The sequence below is a fragment of the Caloenas nicobarica genome, chromosome 15, assembly GCF_036013445.1.
Source record: "Caloenas nicobarica isolate bCalNic1 chromosome 15, bCalNic1.hap1, whole genome shotgun sequence".
Taxonomy (NCBI): domain Eukaryota; kingdom Metazoa; phylum Chordata; class Aves; order Columbiformes; family Columbidae; genus Caloenas; species Caloenas nicobarica.
Genome location: NC_088259.1, coordinates 11,751,703 through 11,765,581, shown reverse-complemented (window position 1 = coordinate 11,765,581; position 13,879 = coordinate 11,751,703). Strand labels below are relative to the sequence as shown.

Genomic DNA, 13,879 nt, shown 5'->3' with positions numbered 1-13,879 from the left:
TTCAATCTGCTTCTTGGAAGAGCTGTTCAACATGCAACAAATTTGATTTAATATTGACGTGATGTACTAGGTTAGGTATTTCATTTAACATACCATGTGCCTGATTAGATGAGAAATGTTTCTCTTTCAACAGGTTACTTACCTGAGTTAGCAGGCCAAGTGTGTAGTTTAATATAGTTATATCAAATACTGTCTGCACTGGGTATTCGTTATGTGACACACTGGAGCAAATTCCCGAGTTTCAGCACTTCATGCATTCATTTAATGTTGTCAATGGGGTTGAGAGCAAGCCCTTCAGAGCAGAAAAACAAAGCTAATGCTTCTCTCACACACTGAAAGCATAAAGTCCCTCTTGCTCCATTTTTACGCCTCTCATATCTCCGTCACCGCTGGCAGGGTCTGACCCAAAAATGGGAGAGTGCGGTGTGGGGGTCTTGAGTGTGACTTGGAGGAGTTTTCCCAGCATTTCTCTGCTTTGACAGGGTGCAGGGATTTAAAGATGGCGCGGTTAATACTTTGATTTCCACAGAACGCGCACACGCGTTGTGCAGGCTGGCTGGGGCAGTCTGCGCTTTTCCACTTCAGCCTTAACAATACCAGCCTCAGGCCCCGAGAGCTCAAGAACTGTGCGGTCTGCCACTGTTTATTTGCCTAATTTGTGTAGTAGTGGGGGCTGGATATGGGTATGTATTTCCTTTATTTTAATATGAAGTATATTAAAATATATCCCCGTGCATAGGACACAGAAACGTGGCATTATTTACTTTTATAGCAGGTAAATCATCACCAGCCATCTTACTATAGCAGGAGACTTTATATAGGCCCCAGAAGATGTTAGACGCTGCAGCAGTATATATCCACATCACTCTATTGAATATGTGTGTGCATGGATATATGTTTATGTCATTCACTGCAGCACACGGGTATCTAGAGGACAGGTCTTGCTTACAGACAGACTGAATGTACAGAAAACAGAGTGAAACGTAGATGGCGAGTGTGGGTTACACCAGCGGATCCCCTGGGAGCGGGAAGCAAGAGTTGCCGTCACGCTCTTATTCTTGGGTCGACGTTGCCGGGTGGGAAATGTGTGTGCATAGAACGGGAACGGGCATACCAGCCGCCATCCAGCCGGCAGAGGGGAAGGAGCAATTTGCAGCCGGTTTCCAGCAGACTGCGGTCAGAACAGCCCCGGGGAGCCGGGGAGGGAAGCGGCTGCTGCATTTCCAGCATGCGCTGCCGAGTGCTGCAGCCACACAGGGCCCTTTGCAGAGGATGCTTTATTAAGTTAGAAGTTAGTAATTAATGCCGAGTTCCTCTCTTTATTTTCTCTGCGGTTGGGTTTCATAATCGAAATTAAAGATATGAGATAGGGAGCAGATTGCCTCTTGAAATACAGCTCCCTGGTGCGCAGTTCATGACTTTAGAGACATTTGTCCAGCCCCATCTCCCTTTATGGGGATGTAGGTCAAACGCTGTTGAAATAGTCCTTTTTTTCTAGAGCAGATGTGATCAGTCCAATGCTACACTGCAGAAAAAAAGCAAAAAGGTCAGGCAAAGAGCGCAGGAGACCTGCTATAGACTCCATCCCCAGTATAGCTGCTGTCAGCTCACCCCATGCCCACCGCAGCAGCAGCCTGGTGGGTTCCCCTGCCAAACTGGGGACCCACCATCTCCCACGTGCCCTGGTTTATTTTGGAAACCATGGTTCAGGTGACAGATCCCAGATGAGGAGGGACCAGAACTGCAGGTGCTCTCGTCTGAACTGAGTGGCCCAAATAACGTCCCTTTCTGAGCTGTCTCTTGCACTGGAAGTGAATCATGAAATGCCACCTGTTTATTGGAATAAGTCCTAAGACTGCACACATCCTAAAATAGATTCCATTTTCCTCTTCCACTTCTGTTTTCATTAGCCCCACATTTTGACTTTCTGTTCAGAGATATTTTCAGTGTAGAATGTATTAAGATAACATAAATTCCAAATCAAACATCCCATTCAGCATATTTCCTATTTACATTTCTTCTGTACGTTTCCCCTGTACTTATCTAAGGGATGGCTTCTTTATTTGTATCAGTTGTCTCATGATAACTGGTTTTGCAAAAGAGCAAAAAAAAAGAATGCTTGAAAAGAAAGGAGACAATTCATTGCTTGCACAGCCTTGTTTCAATTTAGTGTTCTTTCCCTCTCCTGAAGTTTATTGATCGGAAAAATGTTAAAGTTGTTGAATAGTTTGTTTTCATTTCACAAATATGCATCAGGATTATTGCAGAAAGATAGGAATGTATTCATCATTAGAATTTGCTTTACAGATTCATTTATTTTTTAATCTATAATTCTTATTGAACTAAGAAAACTCACAGGGATATATATCACCACAGAGAACAAAAAGAGCCTGATTGAGCCAGATGGAAGGAGATCAGCAAAGCACTTTCCACAGTGCAAAAATACAAACTTATGAGGCCACTTATTGCTAATACTGAGAAATGTTGTTTTCCCAAAGTTGGGGAAGATACTGGGGCGATTGCCTGGGCACTGAGTGGCTTAAAGGCACTTGGCTGGGGTACAAAATTGGAGCATGCTGCAGCCATTGGTAGATCTGCCCGTTAGAGCATGGGATATGTTTTTAAACTCTTCCTGCAAACAGATGCAAGCTCTGCCGCTCTCTGCTTTCTCTGAGCTGGAAGCTTGGGAGCTTTGTGATTCAAACCGGAGATCTGGGCTTATGAGATGAGACACGATGCAGCGCTGATGTAGCCACACGTCCTCCGGTTGGCCGGGGGCTCGCATCTAACCAAGTGGGCAGAACAGAGTCATCTCGTTTTGGAAAACAGTCCATTGCTCCATTGTGAATCAGCTCGGGTTCTTGTTGGGACCGCTTTGCATCTCCACCAGCATAGCAGGCTCATAAGTTGGTTCATCCTGTTCAGGGTTCCCGAATGAGCAGTGTTCGAGCAGTACCTTCCCTCTTTCCGTTAATGCTGTTGGGTTTTGATGGTCGCTAAACGAAGTTATGTCTGGTTTCACTGTTTCTCTTTGCCTCCCACTCCTCCTTTCAGGTCTCGTATCATTACATTCATCCACTGTTGCAGATTGCTTTTTGTAAGCAGTACGTGTCTGCCCTTTCAGTCATTCTCTCCTACCAATATAACGAGCGTAAAGCTGGGCCCTATGAGCTCTGGGGGGTCACAGGACCAAGCAGCTGCAGGAGTCCATCCAATCAAGTAACATCTTTTACCCTCATAATGATAATTTCCCACTTTAGCAAAACACCCTGCTGCCAAACTCCAGTGATAATGAGCCCATCAGTGCATCAGTGCACTCCCAACAGTATCTAGAAAGTAGGGATTGTTTTTTGCAAGGCAAATGAAGACACTGGTGATTAGCAAGAAACAAACCAATGATTCCATACATCACTGGCCACACATACCAATTCATTGATTTTCTGTCCTGCTGGGCAGCAGCTGTTCCATTTGCTCTGCGGAAATGTTTGTTTGGTTCTTTTCTCCAGAAGGGGCTGGAAAGGTGGATGTTTCTCCAAGAGCTGGAGGCTGCAGGGAGTTGCTTTCTGCACTGGGCATGGGTGTGTTGATAGGGTCCTCCTGAAGCTGCTGAGAAGTCTGATGGGCTTTCCACTATTAAACTCTACTTCTGCATGCATGTGAATGCAGTGATTGGATGGAAAAAATCTCCTTTGAGAATCAATATGAAATTGCGGGACAAAAAAATGCTGCCCTAAAACTTAAAATCACTGAAAGAATTAGAAGTTAATCATAGATATCCTCATATGACTTCTCACTGTATGCCGGTTATGTGTAATCAGTATCCTTACAGATCATCTAGTTTCAGCAGTGTTGCTGTTTTCATAATCCTTGCCTTGCCTAGCTGACTGGATGGAAATGGGATGTCTACTCTGTAGCGTTTCTGAGTAAAATGCGTGCCCAGAGTCGCCGGGACTGCAATCTGCTCTGCAATACGATAGTCCTGATGTTTCATCTTTTTCCAAGGTACCTACGTGATGACAGTGACGGCAAATGACGCAGACGACAGCACTACAGCAAACGGGATGGTGAGATACCGAATCGTGACTCAGACCCCACAGAGCCCATCGCAAAATATGTTTACGATTAACAGCGAGACAGGAGACATTGTCACTGTGGCTGCCGGACTTGACAGAGAGGTGAGTTGAAATTCCATCATTCCAGGTTTCCCGTTGCTGACTTGCAAAGCCCAAATCCTGTCTCGGATACAAAACCTCTAAAAGTTTGAGTTGCGGCATGGAGATTGTGATCTTTGCTTCTGAAGCAACTGTGGGGCATCGTAGCTTTGATGTGATATTTTTGTCTTAATCCATATCAGTCGGTGGAACCCTGGGAGAATCTTCAAGCTCATGAAGCTGATATTTTCTGCATGTAAATCTGTACAACTCAAAGATGTAGAAAATACTCCAGAAGGACCAGGGGGTTGAATAAAGTGGCATTTGTCCACCTCCTGTCAGGGGACAAATAAATGCTGTACATCTATAGCCCTTCTAGGCCTGTCTTAGTTCTTTGTTATCTTTGGAAGCAGTTACACAGCCTGTACTCAACACACTTTGTGTGTTTCATGATGGCATCCTTGTGTTGTTTTCAAACTAGGAAAATGTCTTCCAGTGATTTTGGTTGTGTGTGAGTCTTTGCCTTTAGGGCCTCTTCTTCCTGGTGTTCTACAATGTACAGATTTTCCAAATGCAGAAGAAATTACATTTTTACTGACACAAACATACTCTTGCCAGTGTAAGCTATATAGTATGATTGTCAGAGCTCTCCCTTATCTAGTTATGAGTATAGCTCAAGGACAAAGCATTTGTACCTCACACATTAAACAAAAATCAAGGTAGCATCAGTGGTGGGTTGGAGTGACTGGGGAAGAAGGGGCCAGGGATCAGTGGGTGTGTGGGGAGAGGGGGACTGAAGTTCTGGGGGGTTTCCCTTTGGACTATGTGGTTCATGGAGTGTCACCTGTCCAGTCAATTATGAGATCTTGATCAACCTGTAACTGATGGGAAGTATCGTTTGTTCATTGAGCAGCCAGCCACCGATAGTACAGCTGTGCAGTGCATATGAAAGTAAGGACTTGCATAGTCATAAGCTCAAACGTTTAAGTTTGGGCAGTCCCCAGAGATAACAAGTCCAGTGAAATCCATGCTGAGAGCCTAATGTGCTGCATTTCTGAGAGAAGGCACCGGAACCTGGTTTTGTTCTGCCTTTCTCTCCTTTCCTCCCCACGAGCAGGCAGGTGCAGGAGGTTCCTACCGGGGAACTTTCAGAGAGCTCAAAACCTCCAGCACCTCAGAGACTTTTTTCCCTTCCACATCAGCCCCGGGGACGCCTTTTGGCTGCCCTGCCGAGCGCCGCCCGCCGGGGTTCGTGCCCATTTCACCCACGTGCCCGGGGCCAGTTTTGCTTCAGAGCCGCGCGGTGGTTTTGGGAGGGATCCCAACGCGGCCGCCGAGCCGCTGCCGAGGGCGGATAAAAGCAGCGGCAGCAGCTCAGCAGCAAACGGGGCACCCGGGGCAGCCGCTGGGACCAGCACGGCCGCTGGGGCTGCTGACTGGGGACGGCGCAGGTTTGGGGCTTGCCCCGGGCACCGTTTCGGGGGGGAGACGCTGAGCGAAACAGCTTTGCAAGGAGAAGGTCGGGTGAGCAGAGAGCTTTCCAGATGTGAAGGCAAAGGAGCACAGCAGGAGGAACACCGGAGCCTGCCCCTACTCGCCCGACGTGGCAGACTTTGCAAGCACAACCTAGGGCGCGTTTGACCTTTTCCTGCTCTTTTTATTTAGAGAACTGGAAATTTAGCTGAATCTTAAGCAGGTAGATTATCCTGGGCCGTGCTGAAGCCTGCAGTGCTCGCAGTCACAGAGGAGAAACAAGCGCTGGAGAGATTGCTGGCAGCCCTCGGGGGGACGGTGGCCAAGTACTCGGAGGAGGGATCTGAATTCTGCCAGGAAACTGCTGATTTTATGGAAATGACAGAACTATTATTGCCCCCTTGACATCAATGGGGGCCAGCATTTTAATGTAGGACTTTTTGGGTAGAGAAAGGTCGTCGGTTTATATTAATTTCAGAGGTATAGATTGGGATAGCTTGGTGGGAGAGAGGTTTTAATCTCGGCAGATCAGCTGGAAAAAAGAAGCCAGGTGATAATTAGGGGGAAAGGGTAAGGCAGAGCAGTCATCTTTTTTGGATTTATCTCATTGCATCTGAAATCTTTTAAAACCTTGCAGGGGAACCATATGCTTCATGTTAGTTCCCCTGTTGCGCTGGGTCTGGGAAATCAAGGCGAGCTGGCACATTGGATATGGAAATACGGTGCTGGGTGTCCCAAGCTGAGCACCAGGTTGGGCAAGGGACACTTGGATCGAGGCAGAACAACCAGCTCTGGGCACAATCCTGGGGCTGCCCTGAAGGTACAGGACACACTTATTCCCAGCGCTCTCTGCTGCGTTTCAGGGTTACATCTGGAATTGGCAAAAGTTTCTGTTCTATTAACATGAAATTGTGCTAGATCTAAGTGGGAAAATGTGTTTAAGCACTCCCGTATCTGTACCACAGATTGGTTTTTTGTTTTTGTTTGTTTTTCCTGAAATCTTGAGAAAGCTATTAGAGGAGTAAATTTGGTTTTGCTGCTGACATTTTCTTGTTGTTAGGAAAAGGAGCCGAAGAGCAGAATTTGGAATGCAGATTTGTGTAAATGAAAATGTTAACAAATCTGACCTATTCAGCTGAAACTACTACAACCAAGATAAATTCCCTGGATACCAGTTATTTCTCCAAATGCTTATTGACACATTTATCAGTGCCTATGACACTATTATGTTAAACTGTGTTGAAACAGAAGCTGGTTTTCAGTCTCCATTGGACCCTTCTGCCTCGTTCCTGCAATGCGAAGGCGCCTCAAAGCAGGGACAAAAATAACTGTCAAAGCTGTTCCGTACCTGAGAGGCAGGTCCATGGTCCAGATCCAGTATTTGTCTTTCAGAGGGGAGAAAAGTCACTTCAGAACTGATGTTTCTAGCTCAACATTTCTGTTGCATTCTCATTAAATGAGACTTCCTGATGCTCTCAGCATCTCCGCTTACATATCGGTTCTTTACTGGTTTCTTATATTACCTTCAATTCATAAAATGTCCAAGAAATTGGACGAAGTGTTCCAGCTTGTTTTGTGTCATGAGAAGTGTCCTGGTTAACCTGCAAGAAACCTATCTTAAGACAAATTCATGCAGTTTGCTGCTGTTGCTAAACCCTCATTTCCACAAACCAAGGAGGAAATTAAAAACTCAGCCTCTCAAATTGTGCCAGTCTCTCTAAATGTGCCTGACACTGAAGATAGCGAAATGAAAAGCCAAGGTATTAAAATATTGATGGCTTTAAAGTTATCTTACCTGCTTCCCATTAATCTGGATATAAATATGGTTACAATGCTCTGTGTCCATTCACTCATTACAACTGCGCTTAATTGAATGGATCCCCAAGGAAGATAAAGATAATTGGACTGCACTTCATAAAAATTATTAAAGGAGGACAGTTTAGCAACAGCCACATTTAAGCCCCTGGATGCCTAAGGGTGAGAAATGCCAAAGGTGGAACAAAGGAACATCTATCCCTTGAATTAATAGGGAAAATGATAGGGATTTGGAGTGCACCAGAGGTTCAAAGGTGCATTCAGACAGCCAGGCTTAGATGAAAAGGTTAAAAGCAGATACTTGCTCTAATACAGGAAAACGTCAGGGAAACGTTGGAAGTCTGTAGCTCATTTAATGAAACTGGGAGGGAAAGATCAAATAGTGGTGGGAGCACAAAATGTGTGGATTAACAGGGAAGGCTGTGAACACACGATAGACAAGTCGTAACCAAGTTCAGGGGGTAGGAGGGGATCATGTTAGTGTATTTATGGCAGGCTGCTGCAGAAATGGCTGGTACTACCAGGAGCTGCTACTCAACTGGTAGCTTAATTCAGCAGTGCATCTGAATTCCAGGTTTCATTGCTCTTTCTTTTTTTTTAAACAAGGGAAAGAAAATAACAAGAGGTAAAAAAGGGTCCGCTGTCCCCAGCTGGCGCTTGGAAATAGGCAGCACATTCACATTTTTGTTTTCCATTCTGAAAAGTAACATTTCTCCTTATAACCGTGCAAAAGGGACCAGACCTGTTCTGCACGTTTTCTTGTTTTATCCACTGCCGCTCAGGCTGGTGTCCCAGGCGGGGATGGAGCCCAGACTGTCGGGGAGCTCCTGGTGCCGTCATTCAACTCCATCAGCTCTTGCGATTTCTCTGGTGGCAGAATATCTGTCTCAGCAGCACAGCAAACCTGCACTGGAGCTATAGTATAGGCAATATCATCCTCTGAAGAGCTTCTGCTAAATATTTTATGAACACAGACTTGGAGCAATCAAGGCAGGAGGGGAAAGAAGTGAGAGAAAAGGAGCTGGTTGATCCCGCACCGCTGGCAGGCCAAGAAATGTCGAGACATCTCAAATGTCATCCAGGCTTATTTGAGATAATAAGTATTTTGGCTCTGCGGTGCTTGTAGTGTAATATTGCCAACTTTTTGAGGTCTCCTTTAGAAAGGAGTCCCTTCCCAGCACAGTCATCTCATACTGAAGAAATGAAGAAAGTCAGGAGCTCTGAGTCGCTTCTTCCGAATTTCTGTATGCTTATATTTCTTTTAAAAGTGATTGGAGCTCTGCTGCTGCGAATGCTTTTAAAAATACATGAAATCCGATTCTATGATTACTACACTTGGCTTTCCAAAAACATGATGTTGCTAGTCTTTCTCAAGTGAGTGAAAGATAAAAAGGAGAGCCTGCCAACAACTGAGTTAGTGGCTTATTTTATTTATGAATGAAATGGCAGGATTCTTGTGGGGAAGAGAAAAAGTTCTTCTTATTGGCCGAGACAGTTGATTTCTTTTCCAGCACTCTGGTTTTGGTGCAACTAGACATTTCTGATAGAACAGAATTTTGAAATGTTATGTTAAAAAAAAAAAAAACAAAACACACCAGTATTCTGCTTCTCCAAAAATGGAGCAAGGATTGGTTTTTACCATCTGTAGTAACTATTTTGGGTACATGTATCTCCAGGTCACTGCAGTAGCTTTTCAAAACCTCCTTGTTAACTTCATTTCAAATGTGAGCTGGAAGTAAACAAGGCATTGCACTGGTGATAGAAATTTATCCATTGGGGCTGCTACTAAATCCAGATTACCCAAATACAGTGGTTTTAATCTGGTCCTGGCTCTTCCAGCCAGCTGGTACTCTGAATGTAGCCAACAGCTAATGCAGGCTGAGCCTTGGTTTCCATACCAGGAAATTTTCCTCTGATGGGAGAGTCCAGCAGCTTTCATTCCTTTTTCCGCCCTGGAATGCAACAAAAGGGTTTTATTCTGTTCTAAATTATGGTCACTCTTGTTAATTCTTTCCCCTCACTGCATCTCAACATGCTATTCTGCAAACTGCGCCTCCTCCTCTGAGCAGAGTTGGAGGAACATCTGCTGGACCATGAGGCTGAAGGATCTTGACGTGATACGGGTGATACACGAGTGAATCTGTGCACATGGTCAGTTGTGTACATGTACTAACAAAATACAAAGAATGAGGGAAAGTGACACCTAAATGGCCTGAGTGCATCTTAAAAAAATTCTTTTTCCCATTTTCTTCACTCAAATTAGCCATCTCCAAGGAGCAGTGAGGACTAATGCAAAATTGGTAAGATGTCTCCTTCGGACAGATGCAATCTAGTCTGCACGGTATTTGCTATTTATATCTATTATAGGAGTTCTTTAAAGTGAGCGGGATTTTGGTTTTCATGTTCTCTCTATTATTTTTTCTGGAGAAGAGCAAAACCAAGGTTGTTAGATTCTGCTGAGCCACAAGTATCATGCTTTCAAAGATGAAGTTCCCATATCACTGCATTAAAACGTGCAGAAAAATGCATCCGCAGCTGAACTCACGGGAGGAGAACAAGAGCGAGAGATTAGCAATAATTTCGGCTGTGAGACACATCCACTTCTTTGACTTTGGACCACAAGCCCCTGTATTTAGCTTCCAGACTCACAGGTTCCCCAGGTATTTTCCAGTGACTGAGATGACGGACTGTCACAGACTTCCAAGGGTAAGTGGCTTTTCCACTTCTCACAGCATTTAAATAACGATTGGAAGTCTTTGTGGAACATGTCCTCAAGCCAGACATAAACTACTGGAGTCTCGACAGAGGTAAGCAGATAAAATGCTGTAGCATCCTCTGTACAGCAGGTCAGACTGTGTTTTATTTCTCCCTTCCAGCCTTGGCCTTAATGTTTCCGACACAGTTTCCCTTTGCTGTTGAGAAGCGTTTTGCCCCAGCGCTGTCGCACCCCGGGCTCTGCCCTCGCTGTCTCCCAGGGATTTGGGGAGCGCAGAGTCCTTCTAGGGGATGAAAACCACTCTATAAATGTCATTTATCACCGAATACTGTGTTATTCCCGCCACCTTGTCATTTTTCAGGTCCGTGTAACAAAAATGTAAATACTGAAGCTTTATATATTAATAAGCCTGAAAACATTACTTTAAGATAAAACTGGTTAAGTTATTCAGTTATGAAATTATCCCATTTCCACAGCAGCATATCCTGTCAAAGGAAGAGCTGATTAGCCATAAGCTGAATTTAGCCAGTAGATTTATGCTCGATTCTGGTTTATGTTTCTACATTGTACGTAGGACTGATTTGAGCTTGCTCCATCATTCCAGCATGCATTTCATTTTCTCATTACAGACAAAAATGACCTTTTTCAGCAAATTATGGTGAGGAGCACTACCACTCATCAGTGAAGAAGGTTCATTTTATTAACCCCATTTAGCGCCTTTGGAAATGCATTGTGCACCCAATGGAGGACCACTTGTAGCAATTTGAGACACCAGAATTTGGCAGATGGGGAGGGCTGGAATCTGCTCTGAGCACTGTGGGTCCAGTGTTGCCTAATGGATTCCTCTGTAGCCCTCGTTGCAGGATGGGAAAGATGTGAGAGAAGCCTCGTCATAGAAATAGTGCCATTTCTTTTAATTAGGAAGGGAGTTGTGTCAGCATTTTTGAAGCTTTGTTACAGTACCTGGAGATAATATTTTCCCCAACTTGCTTTTCTCGAATAGCAGTGGCTGTGTGTCCTTCTGGTGGGTGTTTCCAGAATCATCTGTAATTTTGGTTTTCGGCTCGTTTGCTTTAACTCACTAAAAATGAGATTTTAGATGTTGCATATATGGGAGGGTTTTTTTGATTATTTTTCCTTGATAAAAACCTGATATGTAGGTAGAATATTGTACTGATAGAGGAAGGGCTCTGAGCCATGGGCTTTGGAAGACAATAGCATGAGTAGGTGTTTCACTAAGGAGAAAAAAAAGACTATTTGGACATGATAAGAGAAACTTTTAAAGAACGAAACAGCTTTCCAAAACAAGAGACTGCTAAATAGATTGGAAACTGTGGGAGTCCAATGAGTAGATAAGAAAACAGTCATGATATTTACCTCTCCAAAAAAATTCACCAGCAAGATGATCAGGATGCAAATGTAACAGGATGGAGACCAACTGGTTGTACAAATGGTGATGATCCGTTGGCGTGATGAATGTGAGTTTGTGTAAGCTCAGCCTAGTCGTGGTTTCATCCTCACACATTCGCTCACGATCCTCCCCGTGCTCAGACACACGTTTTATGGCTGCCCGTATTGCTAATCCTTGACCGATGGATGTGTGACATTTAATCCTTGACATCTCTGCTTTTGGGAAGGAGCACTTTGCACTCTCTGGGAAAACACGGTGGAGCGGAGCCTGTTTGGTTGAGCAAGCTGCTCAGTCTCCATGAAACTGGAGACTGGAAACCAAGTCAGCTCAGTTTCCATGAAACCTTATCACGCTCTTCCCGTTATTTCAGTCTATGCAAAACAAACTCCTTGGGATTTAGAAAATCACAGTCCACCTGTTGCCAGGGTAAGCAGTCCTACCAATTTTTTTAATGCCGTCTTTGAACTTGTCTTCAGTGATTCTTTGCCTTGCTATTGGCATTGCTGAGATGCCATATTTAAAACTGGGACATGCTGTGTCGTCTTTGCCACTTCTCTTGCCCTGTGACGTTTTTCACGTTGAGTCCTTGTGCATCGTGTGTAGCTTCTGAAGATGCACACAGAACGATGCTTTAACCACAGAGCAGAGAGAACCGGTGTATAAAAGTAAACCTACAGCCAGTTTATGGCTCACATGGACCTGATTCCACCAAGAATGAGTCCTACCCTTTGGCTGAAATGAAGAGTTTCCTCCCACTCAGACAGTGCGTATGGAGCTATTTACTGCCTGCCACAGTAGCTCACAATTTGATTTTTTTAATTCTTTTTTCCATTTGGCTTAGACTCTCCTTTGTACACCTGGCTTCCTTTAAGTGTTGCTAGCATACAGGTGCAACAGCCTCTGGATGGGATTGCACTGAATCACATGTTAATCTCTATTGACTTCTTATTCATATTTGGGTAAGCTATTGAAGAGATGTTACCAAATTGAAAAGCTTCATGATTTGGGGTTGACCTGCTCAGCTAAAACAAACGTGAGTTTAATTGGACCCGATTATAGAGTCTGAGCAAGAAAAAGTCTGATACCCAACCTGATCAGTTCTCTTTTTTAAAATGTGGAAATCTTCAGAGCCTCTCCTTTAAGAAAATTCCACATACACTAGTAGTCTATAGACCCTTTTCTTTCTTCACACACATTTTTGTATGTTCCGAGAGATCTGGTACAGTCTGGTTGCCCTTGTTTCAAGTTGCTCACAAAATCCCACTTCTAACTACAGTGGGTTGGTTTATACATTATTCAGTAGTAAAATCCCAGCTGAATAGGGCGGGGGAAAAAAAAGTTAAGTATCGGAGTGGAAAGCTCACCAGGTCCTTAGCATAATCTCTCTGGTTCAGACCTGCATTTCCTTTTCCATTTGAACCTGTTTTACAGTGGAGAAGAGTATAGCATTCCAGTTTTAGACAGAAGACTACCTGCTCAGCTCAGGCAGATCTAAAGTTTTTCTTCTGGTACATCACATACTTTCCACCAGCCCCTTCCCCTCTCTAAAGGGATTATTGTCTAAATCTGCACCAGGTCAAGTGAAATAATTAAACACAATCTGGTTCCACTAATTAACTTATCCACAGACCATTGTCTGTTATTAGCATTTTAAAGAGACTTTGTTAACTCTTTCTTCATAGACCTACTAGTGTTTTTCAATAACACAACCCATTCCTATCAGCATCTTTGGCTACATTTCTTCCTATAATATTATCATTGACATGTTTGCTAGAGCATGAATGAGTTTACAGGATGTTTCAGTCTGCAGCAGCTACTTTTCTTATCAGAGCATGAGAAAAAGGCAGCTTAAATGCAAAAGAATGTAGCCGTCAGAAAACCAGATATAGCCTTGTATTCTGAAAATATTCTTAAAATGGAAAGTCATCAGTGTAAACGATGGAGAGACTATTATGTGCTTTGCGAAACATAATTAAAATGGTGATACATCTAGTGTCTTATAGTGCATTTCATCAGAGCTTTGGAACCATGTCAGGATCGTGGAGTTTGGAGTTGCTGGGGATGTAACGCTTCCAAAAAGACAGAAATGTGTGCACAGGGACAAAAATGTTGGAGCTGCTATTCTGCAGCATGAGTACTGTCCAGTTCCTTGAGTTCTGCACTAATTAGTATCCCAAAAGGTGACAGAAGGTGGCTCTTTGAAGGGCAGAACTGTTCTTTTTGGATGCTTCCAAGCATTACTAGACTGACTATAAATAATCACAACATCAGGTACTGAGGTTTGGGATATTCTCCATTTACTGCAGATTGAGA

At 43.9% G+C, this 13,879-nt stretch overlaps 1 protein-coding gene across 2 annotated transcripts in view; it reads left to right on the top strand.

Annotated features, from left to right (window-relative positions):
- The window catches only part of CDH4 (cadherin 4), a 431,673-nt gene that overhangs the window by 354,349 nt on the left and 63,445 nt on the right, over window positions 1-13,879 (top strand). For both annotated transcript variants that reach the window (XM_065645553.1, XM_065645552.1), the window contains exon 7: window positions 4,003-4,175. In XM_065645553.1, coding sequence (XP_065501625.1) covers window positions 4,003-4,175 — 173 coding nt within the window. The remainder of the gene's footprint in view (window positions 1-4,002; window positions 4,176-13,879) is intronic.